Consider the following 14,117-nt stretch of genomic DNA (forward strand, 5'->3'; position numbering starts at 1 on the left):
TTTTGTATCGCAGTTATATCATTGTACAGCGCAAAAGCTTTATAGTAGGATCAAACTGAGACCCAATTGTTGTCTACAGTTTAGGAACAGTGCGGCCATTACCAAAACAGTGATTAGCCAAAACAAACCGCCATGTTGCCTTCATCAAGACCAGGCTGCTAAGCTATTAAGGCAATTTGAAGCCGTGGCTACCAAGCTAGTTTCTAGTTTCAGTCCCTTCGCATACTTCAAGTCAAGATGGCGGATCTTCGCGGGTTTTTCAAAGAATTTGTGTTTAGGAAAAGCTTGGGATCGTCGTTTTGATAACTGAGAGGATAATTGTTGAATGAAATGTCAAGACTCACTCAGCAAAGTGGTGATGACAATCGTTACATTCTCGTGGCTAAACTGGACAACGCTCGCAATCTTCACAGCATCCTGAAAGCTGTCCAGTTCAAAGAGGTAAAAAACATCAGATTTAAGAACCTTACTCACTGATCCCTAGTCAACTGACCTCCTATTGACCCCCTAGCCTAAAATCTACTAAAACAATGTAAGCCAAAATATGATACAACATAGGAACGAGATATCAGACCAGTCTACTCTTTAGTCCGCGGGTGGGGTGGGGGAAGGAGTGGGTACTCCCTTGATAGCTTCTTGCGGGGAAGCTCCGCCCTGAATTAAAAGGGTATCCTCTTCAGGGTGTAGGTATATAAAACGGTAGGGATTGCACTAGTTGAAGTATATGAAGGGGTAGGGAAATCTGCTATTTTGGTCTGTAAAAGGAACCAAAAAGACCAACCAATACATTTTTGACTGAGAAGAAGTCAAGAAAACTTCTTGCTTTAGTGATTTATTCATATTCAAAAGAAGGTTTATTACAGCTATTAAAAAGGGATGTAGTGGTCTGAAATTGGTGCTTTTTCTCTCAAAAATGAAAAGCATTTCTCGGAACAGAGCCTCCCCAAACAAAACTTTATTTTTTATTTATTTATTTTTTGTTATCTTTAATCAAGGTAATTGCCAATAGCGTTTATGCTAAACCGGCAATGTCAGCTTTATTGGTCTAAATCTCTCTCTTAATAAATGATATAAACTGAAAAAAGAAAAGAAAAGAGAAAAACCAAAAGGTAAGGTGCAAATGGGACCTGAAGTTCCATGCAGGTCATGCAGGGCACCTCTCAAGTAAAACAGAACAAAAAAACATTCTTAAAAAGAAAATCTTAAGCAATGCTTATGAAACCGTTGTTGTCAATGGCAACCTCAATTACATGCTAGACCGCATGAACAAGGTTTATCAGGGTCAAAAACATTTACTAACTCATCATTGTACAATTTCGTTATTATGTTCTTAAAAGTCTTGATGCTGAGAAAGTCACTGGGTTTAATTGGTTTATTGAGTGCTAGATTTCTTTGAAGTCTTAAAGACAAAGTTGAGGTGTATTGTTTTGAATAAGTGAGAAGCCAAAAATTAAAAAATAAACATTCAGTTTTCAAGACAGGACCGCGTATTTATATTTTTACAGTATTTGCTGTCATTTTATTTAGTCAGCCACATGTTTTGTGAGTAGCAATGGAATCAAAGTCACAGTTGAGGATGCTAAGTGTGTGCAGGCCAACGCATTTGTACAGAGTGGAATCTTCCAGGAGTTCATTTTCAAAGAGGAGAGTGCTACCTTCCGAATCAACCTGAATGTTCTTCTGGTAAAGTAATGTCAATAAACATGCAAAAAAGTGGAGAAAAAGTAACCTTTGTTGGGACCTACTTCCTACTTGCAATAAAATAGTTTTTATTACCGTAGATCCTCTATTAAGACCCCCCAGGAGAGCTTATTTATTTTCAACACATCTTGAGGGGGGGGGGGGGGCTTATTTAAGAGGGGGGCTTAATTAATTTAGCAAAGACTATGGTATCAGTTCCCCTTAAAAGGGAGGGCTTATTTGGAGGGGGGCTTAATGGGGGATTTGCGGCATTCTCAAAACTTAGAAAGATCAGTTCATCACGAAAAGCAGCTGTGGATCTGCAATAAATACAGACCAATTTCCTAAACAAGCACTGAAAGGGCAAGCTTCTAGGGGGGTCCAGAGGCATGCTTCCCCAGGAAAGTTTTTGGATTGTAACTCTTCAAAGTCCCCCTTTCTGGGTTTCTGAGTCATTCAGACAGAATATTTACTGACTGTCCAAACCATTTTCTAGATTTCAACCTGAAAAGTTTTTTTTAAATAAAAAAACCAGTTTATTATTTATGAAAAAGCTGACCAATTTCTGTAAAACGGTGGAAACCGGTGTGTATCTCCACCTGAAAAAGGTCATATACATCGTACATGTAGCCCTTCTTCAAGTTGTCATCAGTACATTACAGGTGTATTTGCTTTTATACTGTTGGAAAGGGAAAATTGTTTGTGAAAGCAGTTAAAACAGAGAGGCATTATAAACCTGGGCATATGTGTGAACCACATTCTTCTCCCACTGTTGTGCAATAAAATTTGGATGGCCTTTTTTCTCTTCCTCTTTTTTCAGGAATGTCTAAATATTTTTGGTTCATCTAAAGATACTGGAACTTGCACTGCTCTGAAGATGTGTTATGCAGGATATGGCTCTCCACTTATACTCATGTAAATTTCCAAATTGATGCATTTAAATGCTCTTGTAAACAGTTTTTTTCACTCCCATCTTCACACTTTGGCTTTTTTTTAGCGATCTTATCAATCTTATACTTTGGTTTCTAGTCAATAATAATTCTACACATGTAATTAGTTTTATCAATTCTACATGTATTTTTGATTATAATGGTTGTGTAATTCAAGTTATAGTTTTCCCCATTTGGTGATTTTTCTAATTGCTATCTAGGTTTGACAGTCAAATAAAGGTATCCATTCATTCATTCAAGTAAAATTTATCATCTTTCATTAAAAATATTTCTACATGTCTGATTGGCACAAATTCCTCGGCTAATTGTTCATAATAAGCTACATGTAACATTGACCAAATTTGTAAGACAGTTATGATATTTAGAAAATGACATCTATAGTACAGAATAATTGCTAGTAGAAGGGATGGCAACCAAGAAGCCCTTGGGACAAGGTTGTGTTGCAGTGGCAGATCCAGACCAAACTGTCAGGCCCAAGGGACCAAAAAAAAAATTGAGGGGAAAGCGGGCCCTCCCACCTTATTAATTTCAAGGTCTGGATCCGGCACTCTGTTGCTTTGGTGGAGGAAGACAAAGTGGCGGAACATTTCAAGCATTTCGTGATTAGGAAAGAGCAGAACTACTATCATTATTTTGTAACTGGTCAAGGAACAGTCGCAGGAGACTATTACAGCATCTTGGGAAAGGCAATGATGGGAAGGAGAGAGAGAAGAAAGAGACGGGAAATCGGATCTGCCAGTCATCTCCCACTTTTTCTCCTTCCCTTCTTCCCCTGTGCACATCTTTCACATGCTTCCCTCGTAATATTAATGAGGAGACAAAAAGAGATGACTTGTGACAAGTCAGGCATAAGTTTACTTTTCTGGTTATACCAACCAAGATAAATATTTTACATGTGTTGTTCATTCGCAGGTTGGAGGAGGGAGGAGTATTGACAGACTGTAGTATTCAAACACAGGAGCCTGATGAAACTTTGGATTTTGACTTCAGCAGTGCTGATGTTCTTAACAAAATTATTATGAAAGTAAGAAAACAGTTTCAAGAAACAGTTGAATTATAATGAATTGAGTTGCAGATTAACTTTAAAAGGCAACATGGTGTTTGTGTCGGGTCCAACAACATAAACTTGAACTTAACCAATTTTTAGGACTTGGCATGCCATACATCTTAGTGTTGCTAATGATGCCCTTTCTTACTTTCTGAAACAATGTTAAAATATGTGACTTCTTCATGAACCATGATAAAGAAGGTGACAAGAAAACAGCTTGAATAGCTTCAAAAATTGATTTTCAGCAAAATTTCAAGAAGTGAATGGGTTAATCACTATCCCGGATTCATTGTTACAGTCTTACAATCACTGCAAGTATTGAACTGCTTAATAGGATCAAGTAGATACTAGAGAGTCATTAGAACCTTACATCTATCTTTGCATATTGCAGTCAGAATGTCTGAAAGAAGCTTTCAGTGAACTAGACATGACAAGTGAGGTGCTACAAATCCTTATGTCACCAGATAACCCTTACTTTAGACTGTCTACCTTTGGCCATGCAGGAAGTACTCACGTAAGCTTTTGTTCCTCTGTTGAGCTATTGATTAGGATGTTGTTCAGTGGCAAATCCAGACCTTCAGATAAGGGGGGGTGTTCATCCAGACCCTGAGATAAGGAGGGGCAGGTCTTGGTCTCCCCCTGGCCCCTTCCCTGGATCCGCCACTGTTGTTGCCTGCAAACACCAGCTAGGATAAATCTGGCTAAAATAGGGCTGTGTTTGCAAGCTATTAGGAATTTTACCAAGTTTTGAATTAAAACCTAACAATAAAAGTTGATAACTGAAGAGATCGACCAACGTGTATGTTAGGCTTGCTCATGTCAGCACCAGAACTTGTTTGTAAGCAATATTTTTTTGCACAAACATGTTAGCCTGCAACAAGCCAAAAAGTAACTTAATACTTTTTTGGTGGAGAGAAGCAACAACTGAAAATATGACTGGTTTTCTATCCCAGCATGTTCGTAGTTAAAATACACCGACAACCAGGCACAAGGGCTATCGAAGGAAAATGAAAAAAAAAACACTGAAACAGGGAGGAAAGGGAAGTAAACCTTAAACGGAAAATCTTGTTGTCAGAAATACATGTATCAGATACTTTTTACTCCTTAAAACTCATGTTTAAGAATTGAAATTTATTGTCATGGTCTTACAGTTGCTAAATTTAAATTTCATTTGCATTATAGTCAGATTTCCCAAAAGATTCTGATATGGTGGAGTCATTTGAGTGTCAACAAACGCAGACAAATAGGTATGTCAATAATCTTCAGTTATCGGGAACAAAACCCCTACAGTACATAAAAAAAATAGTATTTAAGCTTTGAATATGTAAGAAGTTAAAAAAGGGGATACGTAACTAATTTTTATAGAAAATAAAGTGCTTACTGCATTAATCAGACCCTATAACAACCTAGCATTAATTCTTGGAAGCATATACACATGTACAAAAGTGAAGGTGATTTTACACAGGACGATTGAAAACGATGATTTTTAGCACATCACAGCTCTGCAATGTTGGAACAATGTTGCAACCATTTGAATCAATGTTGCAGAAATGTTGTAAGACAGCATTGCGCTAAAAATTGTGGTTACAAATCATATCATGTAATATCCAGTTCGTGTCCACTACAGGTCGCGCTGTATAGGGAAAAAAGCTCAGTGTACTAGCTGGTGCATACACGTATCCTCTACATATGGGCTACACCTAATGCAAGTGTCACTGTAGCTGTTGTGATTTAATTTTATCCTTAGTTCATATTTTGTTCTCCATTTCTTTGGCAAATGTATGATAATCTATGATAATTATTTTGAAATAAAGGAAAATTAAATTTAATCCACGGATAAAATTAAACCTCAAAACAGCCGTCGTAACTACCGTTATGAATAGCAATGAACAGAATTTGACTGCTTATGAAAGCTTGCATCTTACCAAAAATACTTGTACTCAGAGGTTCTGGCAAGATGCGTTAAATCGTCAGCAGTTAGAATTTTGGCAAATAAAAACTTTTTTCTTTTGCAAGATATAAAATAAGTCTTCTCAAGCCGTCTACCAAGGCACTCCAACTTTCCAGCAAAATTTCCATTAGAATGGACAACAGAGGATTCCTTTCTTTGCAATATATGATCATAAATGAAGATGGACAGGTCTGTTTTGTAGAATATCTGGTAAGTATGACTGTACGAGGGTGGTAAATGAAAGTTCTTTTACCCTTAGGATGTGAAGGTGATGACGGTGAAAATGATGAAGATTATTATTGTTGGGCATGATGATGATGATGATGATGATGATGATGATTGTGATGATAATGGCGGTTCCGTCTTCATAAGGGGACGTTTCCTTAATCAGTACTTTTGTGTTAAATAAATTGACGCTCAAATAAAGTAGTTTTTCCGTTTCGCTTGCCCTTAATTAAAAACTTTTTAAGCTCTCGTTTGCCAGTTATAAACACCTTTACTCAGTCTTTGTGATTCGACTTTGATCGTTCTAAAAGGTCAGACTATTGCCGTTACCGTAGTACACCTAACTTTCTTTTTATGTCACTAGTGCGCACCGGACGAAGAAGTAGACGAGGAGGAGGAAGAAGAACTTGGTTAAACGAGAAACAGGAAAAGAAGAAAACCAAATTTTTCTTTCGTGGTAGAATCAACGAAATTTTTGCCGAAAAGTTTTGCAAGTATATGTACAAATCAATATTGTATTGCTTTAACTTCCACTCAAATTAAAGCATGTTTTACAAATAAATGGATTTGCAGTTGAACACTGACATAAGCCTCAGCTAAAGACCTCTTCCAACTCATTCTCATTTAAGTAGACCTCATTTCAATGAAAGTTTAGTACTTTTTCTCTTTACCCTGTTCACAGACCCTCTATAAACCGCGGAATATTTATTGACCACTAGCGCGTAGGGGAGTGATGTTGGGTAAATGGGAAAATAGACGCTTTTCTCGCGCTTCGCGCTCGGCCGCTTGCGTTCGCAAAGTGCATCGAGAAAAAATCGTCCGTGGAAAGGCTGTTTCACTGGTTGACCTTATCTTTGTTTTGTTTTAAAAAAACCTCTTTCATACTCGAGCAGAGATACAGAAACGTAATTATGATGACTGGTACTCTGCGAGCGATGGTTTCTCCAGGCCGGACGTACCGACCGGGCTAGAGGAACCACTGCTCACACGGCAGTTAGCGGGAGGCAACTGACACTTGCTGAAGAGTACGTCATTAGAGAGTGAGTGAAGGAATGTCTTAAGTCGAAGCTATGGTACGAGCACGTGAGGTGCGTCCTTGCTTACTCGCGTCTTATTTTAATAAGACGCCAAGGTCTAGGCCCAACGTCGACCTTTTACATGAGACGAACCATACTTAGTGAATTAAGTTCATGAAAAGTTCGACGTCTGGCTTTATATTTAAGTTCGTCTGAATGACTTTGGATCGTCCAACACGTTCGGTCCGTCTGCTTCAGACGGATCGAAAGTCCTAGATCGTCTCCGCCGGACAAACATCGATCTTCACGTGCGACGAAGTAAGCAAATAAATTACAAATTTGTATGGTAATGTATACTGATTTAGTCTCGTTCGGGAGAAAATTTATTACTGAACACCCGCTGGCCACCTAATTGCGAGTGCCTTTTGGTCTGATTCTTTTGATTATAATCTTACGTTATAGACGCGCCTGTTTTTCCTCTTATAAATAGTTCCTATGCCTTTTAATGGGCAATTCCCGGGGGGGGGGGGGGGGCAATTCTTGGGTAGTTTTTAATTGCGTACATTATGGTGGAGCACTACGCATAGGCTTTTGTACATTATGCTAGCATTTTTTCGAGCATTTTAGTGAGGCAAAAGCATTGAGCATTATTCGAGCATTTTAGTGGCATTTTCCTCGGAAAATTAATTTTTCCGAGAAAATAAAATAGAAATTAACTTTTTTCAGGAGCCCATGCCCTATGAGCTCCTGCTTTTTAAAACAAAATGAAGACTAAAACTCAAAATTCACAAAAAACCTAATATGAACTTGTACACGTTGTCGTTGTTACTTGCAACACTTGCACGTTTTTGTAAGTGTAAACTTTGAAATTAATTTAAAAAAACCGTATGTATAGTGAGCATTAACCGAACATTTTAGTGACTTTTTGGGGAGGAAAAATGGAGCGTTAAGGTGGAGCATTTTAGTAGGGAAGCAAAAGCATAATGTACAAAAGCCTTTTGTGCTGACTGCCTAAATTTCCCGCGGATTGTACATGTTTCCGCTTGTATTTGACAACCTGTAAAACAGGCCGTGTTTAGACAGGCAAATGGCGGTTAACTTATAGGTTGATACTCTAAAACGGTTTGTTACTTTTTGTACAATCTAAACCGTATTTTTACTTGTTCTTACCCGCAAGCTCAGACTGCAAGCTAAGTAAAAGATTGTTTTAAATTTTCTATTAAACATGGAGATGGTGAATAAGTTACTGAAACTGAATTACAAAGTCATCGTTGTACCGTATATTCAGAATCCAGAGTTCAAGTTGATACACAGCTGTCGAAAAAATCTTGTCTTAAGCCTGTTCAACTTTGGCGAAGGCAAAAACAAAAACGTTATTTTAGCAATGTGTCCGAGACACTATGACACAAAGTCACAAAGTGAAAACATGAGTTGGACAAGTTAGTCAGTTTAACCTCCAGTAAAGTTGAACTCGTTTTCCTTGCCTTTGTTTATGGCGAAAGACGAATGTAAATAGTTTCATTTCAGTCATATAAACAGGAACATTTTGGTAATGCATGGTTTTGTTGTTGCAGCGTGTATTGACTCCTTGGTATTTGCTAGTATCTCACGACAATGCTAATTTAAATCATCTCGTTCAATTTTAAAAAGAAACTACACTTGTTATGGGCTTATGGGTTTCCAACTCTCCGATGACGTGACGTTTTCCTCACGATAGTAAATTGTTGTGTAAATTATTACTGGTGTTCGTATAAAACATATTATTCCATTATTAGAGAAAACATTTTTCTTGCACTTTTACATTTTTTAAGAGAAAATTACAAGAATTAAGAAATGAAATTATTTTGCAATGAAAGTATTTTTCCTTCTTTCGGGACTTTCTACCATTCTTTCATCAAACATTTCTGAAAAACCTCACAAAGTATAATTTTCAAATTACATTGCAAAAAAACCCCCAGCAAATTGCGTGTTTAGACAAGAGATTGACAACATTTGTTGAGAGTTTTCAATCGGAATCTGGTGTTGTATTGAAGGTAAATGCTTGTCATGCGGCTTTTTTTATATTTCACACAGTAAAAACATTTAGTTTGCGCTGAAGGTCAATCCTTCCTTCGTTGCTATATAGATGCAGTATATTTCCTGAGTCTCTGGATTTTTAAAATTGGATTCGGTTATAAAAATACTAAATTTAAGGCTCCCTTCAATTATTCAGTGTCTGTCAGATATTAACAGTTAGAAAAATGGAAACATACGCTAAAATTTAACAGTAATTACTTTTTAACTTGCTACTTAAATTAACGTAGTTACGTATTTTTATTTATTAAATTTATATAACACCATTCGGCCAGCTGCTGATAATGATCCCATTAGTTTCTGCGATATTCAGTTTTAAATATACAAAAAAGGGGAAAAGTTATTTTTCCTTTTTACTTTTGAGGGGAAGAAAAAAAAATGCGCCCTTGCGATCAAAGGGGCAAAGACCAGTAAAGTACCAAAAAGAGGGGAAAGTTACACTTGTTACTCTCGGAAAAACCAGCCTTTTTTCGGGAGGGTCACGGTATCATTTTGGAACTTTTCAACAGGGTATAAACATGAATAAACACGGTATAAAAGTGAAGTGTTTAGTAATACCCTTCATTGTGACAACCTTTCTATTGAGCGACTGAATTTCGTGCTTGTAGAAGCATGTGATGAAACCCCCCCTTGACAGGTAAACTATTTCTGGTCATTTGTTGAGGTTATAAAAAGTTTGAAAATGTTTCTTTTTTCTTGTACTTTTATGTATTTTTAGGAACACTCTTTTGTTTGATTTCCGAAAAGCATTCTTTACCTATAGATTTTAAATTTTATCAAAGAAACTTTGATTTTTTCTATTTTCACCTTTCAGTAATTATTGATTACGTTATTTCTTTATATTTTCTTTCCTTTTTTTTCTTTCTTAAAAGAAAGGACGATTTGAGGAAGTTTGTATTAAAACCCATTTAACTCCCTTTTATAACAATCTTGTTATATAAACCCTTTTTTGTTAAATGGGCTTGGAGAAGCGAGTAACAGCTAATAATAGTTTTCATGTTCAGATCTGATTTGATGATGTCATTCTAGTATTACATCATATCCAAAATTCTTAAGTCAAAGATTCAGAAGAGAATACTACATTGGCCCTGGGGAGCATAACTCACAATTGATCCTTTTTAAATAGACCTCAGGTATCATTCCTTAAATCCGTGATCAAGGTTGACAAGAAAGGCAGTCAGAGAGCAGGTTCTGGTAAGATAATGTGATCTTGCAGTTCATTTTAGAAGTGAGAAGTCATATAACACTTTTGCTTCACTTTGCCGGTCATTGTTTGCCAAAAAAGGTATTTTTTACTTTAAAAACCCTGACTTTACAGAGGTAACAAAATTACCGGCAGACAAGTAGTTTTCTTTATGGCCAACAAGTTTAAGAATCCCAACTGACCAAGGAAGTTGACCTTGGGACGACAGAGAACAAATTCAGCTTGGGTTTAGTGCGGGTATTAAACTCGGGGTCTCCGGATAACATTTCCAGCCCCCTTGCCACTTGGCCACGCCACGAAGTTTTCTTCTTCTAGTCCGTATAGCATTTATGTCCTTTCCGAGGGCCCATACGTCGTGTGAAAAACGTTTTTTCATCGTTCCTTTTCTTACCTATGTGTCATGTTCCTCGGATGATTTACACCCAAAAGGGCTACGACAGCCATTTTCCCAATCCAATTAACCATCTTGAAATGAGAGAAATAATGTGAGTTAAGGAAAAATTTTTTGAAGGCTATATAGTTTGTGATCCTTTATATTCTCTAACCGTACAAACTATTGCGAGTAAACAAGCGGTGTACCAAAACAATTACATTCTGACATCCCACAATAGCTTTTCTTGAAAAGCAAATTAACTTTTGAAAAGTAACTGTACCACGCTTGCCCTGCGATAACAGACACGAGCCTTCTAAAGGAGTGAAAGTCAACTAACAAAAATACAACCAATGCCCCCAAACTGAGAAACCACGTCTGAAAGTAAATCCCATAAATGTAACAAAAGCCAACAAAAAACGAACACCCTCAAAAACAAGACTCCAACTTATTCACATAAATAAACACAATCAAAATTTGGAAATTTTGGTGACTAAAAATTATTCTTTAGATTTCTTAAACCTGTCGTGATTTTCCTTTCTTTTCACCTGAAGATTCACAAGCCTCCTATCCCACACCTTCGAAATTCCCCGGAAGAATCGAACCCTCCTCCACCAGTAAATACCTGAACCAAATGACCACGCCCACCTTCAAACAAAAGGCTACCGAGTATCAAGGGAATCGATGGAAACGTTGCCATACTTCACGTCCAGGCTTTCTTTGAAATTGCAATATTTACAATGTTTGCGAATAGCAATTTTGTATTTTGTAGGCTTTTAATTTTTTATGCTGAAATGTCTCTTAGCCAAAAAAGTACAAAATCTCTTAACCACTTAAGTAAAAGTGATAGTAAAAATATGCTTGACATCTTCTCTACATTTTAATAATAACGGGCCATTGATATTTACCTTACAGGTTGAAATTATGAAGGAAAATCTCCTTGTGATATTATTTCTGTCCATACAATGCTCTCCATCGACTTCACTCAGCGGTCTTAGTATCCTTAATTCGGCAAGCAACAAAGTTGGATATCTGAATTCTGGTCTTGGCATGATCTCTCGCTCAAAGAACGTCAATGCAGCGTCCCAGATGTTACGAGGTGAGGACGATGCCGCAGTTAGGGAAAGTTTGGCTCAGGCTGTCACAACTTTAGCAGTTCTCGACATCGGAGGAGGAGCGTTGGTCCCGGTAACACAACATATCATTGATACTATAACGACCGATAGTGCGTTCAAGGCGACAAGAGACGCCTGGGGAGTCTACAGAGAAGGTTTGGAGGAGACTTTCAAGCAGAACTTCAAAAGGTTGCCAGAGAGTGCTGTAAAACGACTTCTGACCAACAAAAAGAACCAAGTGCTAAACGCCTTCCAAACGGACTTGGGAAAGGTACATAATATACCAAAATATAGCAAGACAATGAAGTACATCAACCGAGCAAAAAGATGGTTTCGCGCCAAAACCGCAGCCAAAGTGCTGGGACCCTTGTTTGATTGCATCGGAATTGGAGTCAATTCATGGGCCCTACAAACAGCTATCAGGGACTGCAACGATAACCCAAGGACCTGCAATAAAGGAGCGATCGCCTCTGCTTCCCTTGGAATTGTTTCTGGTGTCGTTGGCGTGGGAGTCTTCGTCGCTACCCTTGTTGTCTCATCATCAGTATCGGCAGTCCTTGGTCCAGTTGGTGCCCTTGTATCGTTCACACTCGCAATATGCGCTACGTTAATCGAGCTGTTTTATAAGCCTCCAGTCGATGAAGAAGAACTTCGGTACCAAAAGACAATCCAGATGATCCAGGTACTGGAAAGTTATTCAAGGCGACAACTTTATAGCGCAAACAAGTTCATGGCCTACAACAACATCACAAGAGGTGACCTCTATGTTGTCAACCAAGGACAGTTACCGTTGTGGATTGACAAAAACGATAAGCTTAAATTTGGGAAGTCTGAGTCAGAAAATCCAAGAAAAATCATCAACTTTCGCGGTACTTGTGAATCTGGATATAACGGGCGTGTACATGGTCGTTTCACGGGTCCCGGTGGTAAGTACAACCCTAGACATTGTCCTTTGCTCGTTGACGGGAAGAACATCGAGGCACGCGATGATGATGATAATGTTGGCTACGGATTCTATGGTTTCACAACCGACGCTCGCGACCTTACACACCATCAACTTTTGCAGCCAGATCAAGAGTACAACGGCTCGATTATTCTCGTTAACACCGACGCGGTTCAAAGTTCTGAATTAAAAAAAGAGGACTTGGACGACCCTCTTAGAGGTATTGAAATCGACACGGCTAAGAAGGGCAACTATGAGGCATATGATGACGTTGTTGCCCTCGGAAACATGAAAAACCTTCACAGGTCGGCAAAAGTTACAATACGAACGGGACTAGGGAACGACGTTTTGAACATCGATGGATTTGTTGGCCAAGAAGCGGATCGGTTGGACGCGGAGTTGGGGCCTGGATTCAACACGTTATCATTTCTTGGCATGTCTGAAAATATCTCTGAGATCTCAGGAATGACTTACAATGCCGACGACGGCACAGTCAATCTGTATCTTACAGGAATCGGTTTACTACGTGTTGGCGTTGTTAAACCAGTTTCAGTTTTGGGCGCTTCTCCATTTATTGCTGATATGATCCATTTGTTTGCGCATGAAAAGGCGGAGAATGGCGATGATTTCACAGTTGTTAAGTTCAAAGGAAAAGGAGTTTATGTGATAGAAATAAATAAGGTGGCACGTTTGTCATTTGTACCACATTTTAAAATCATTGACACCACAGACAATGGTCAAGAAGGAAAAAATAAATGCCAAAATCATTACCCTCTTCTAAGCCTGCTCACCTTTCACATGTCAGCTGTCGCCAATGATATTCTTTATAATGGAACTCATATCAATATTTATGGAAAAGGCCTAGGAGAAAAGAAGCGGAAGCGGGATACAACAGACACTGTAGATAACTCACACGTGTCACCCCTCTCAAGAAGATGTTCTGGTGAGCCTGAAGATGGTAGTCACCCCATTGGAGGAAGGAATGGTAAAAGGTTACTTTTAACTGTATCATTCCACACAAAATGTCCAGGAAAGGTGGAAGCTGACAATGAATACGGCGGATGCGTGATGAAAACCAGGTTAGTTTCAGAACTTGACTCGGTATTTTTTGACGGGGAAAGTCTTTCAAGTAATTTTGGAGAAGATGTTCAAAGCAGCCAACCACATCTTTGGAAGGCCGATGTCTGCATACTGAAGTGTCCCCAACGACAGGTGACACGCTCTACAACAATAAACCTTGGAAGAGGTAATGATTATCTTGTCATCAAAAATGATTTGTTCCTCGATCCTTGTGGAATCGACGGAGAAGACTCAGATATGATCTTGAAGAGGAAAGATGGGGATACTTGGGAGCTGGAATTCACTGGCGAACACGACAAGTTCACTGGCAGTGGCAAAAAACATCTCCTAAAAGGCGTCAAGTGGATCGTGAATGAATACGGCCACAAGATAGTCGACTTAGAAGAAGTAAGGGAGGATGTGATCAACCTGTTTGATGAGTACACTCGGAAGACTGCAATGGATATTGGCAATCAAGTACGC

The 14,117-nt window shown here is 38.4% G+C and overlaps 1 protein-coding gene across 1 annotated transcript; it reads left to right on the forward strand.

The window, feature by feature from the left end:
• Positions 1-231: 231 nt before the first annotated feature.
• Positions 232-6,416, forward strand: LOC140952208 (cell cycle checkpoint protein RAD1-like). Its single transcript, XM_073401630.1, has 8 exons — positions 232-441; positions 1,528-1,683; positions 2,501-2,595; positions 3,543-3,654; positions 4,070-4,192; positions 4,861-4,925; positions 5,695-5,839; positions 6,219-6,416. The coding sequence occupies exons 1-8, from the start codon at positions 331-333 to the stop codon at positions 6,267-6,269; spliced, it is 858 nt and encodes a 285-aa protein (XP_073257731.1). The 5' UTR covers positions 232-330; the 3' UTR covers positions 6,270-6,416.
• Positions 6,417-14,117: the final 7,701 nt, after the last annotated feature.

Source organism: Porites lutea, chromosome 11 (genome assembly GCF_958299795.1).
Source record: "Porites lutea chromosome 11, jaPorLute2.1, whole genome shotgun sequence".
Classification (NCBI taxonomy): Eukaryota; Metazoa; Cnidaria; class Anthozoa; order Scleractinia; family Poritidae; genus Porites; species Porites lutea.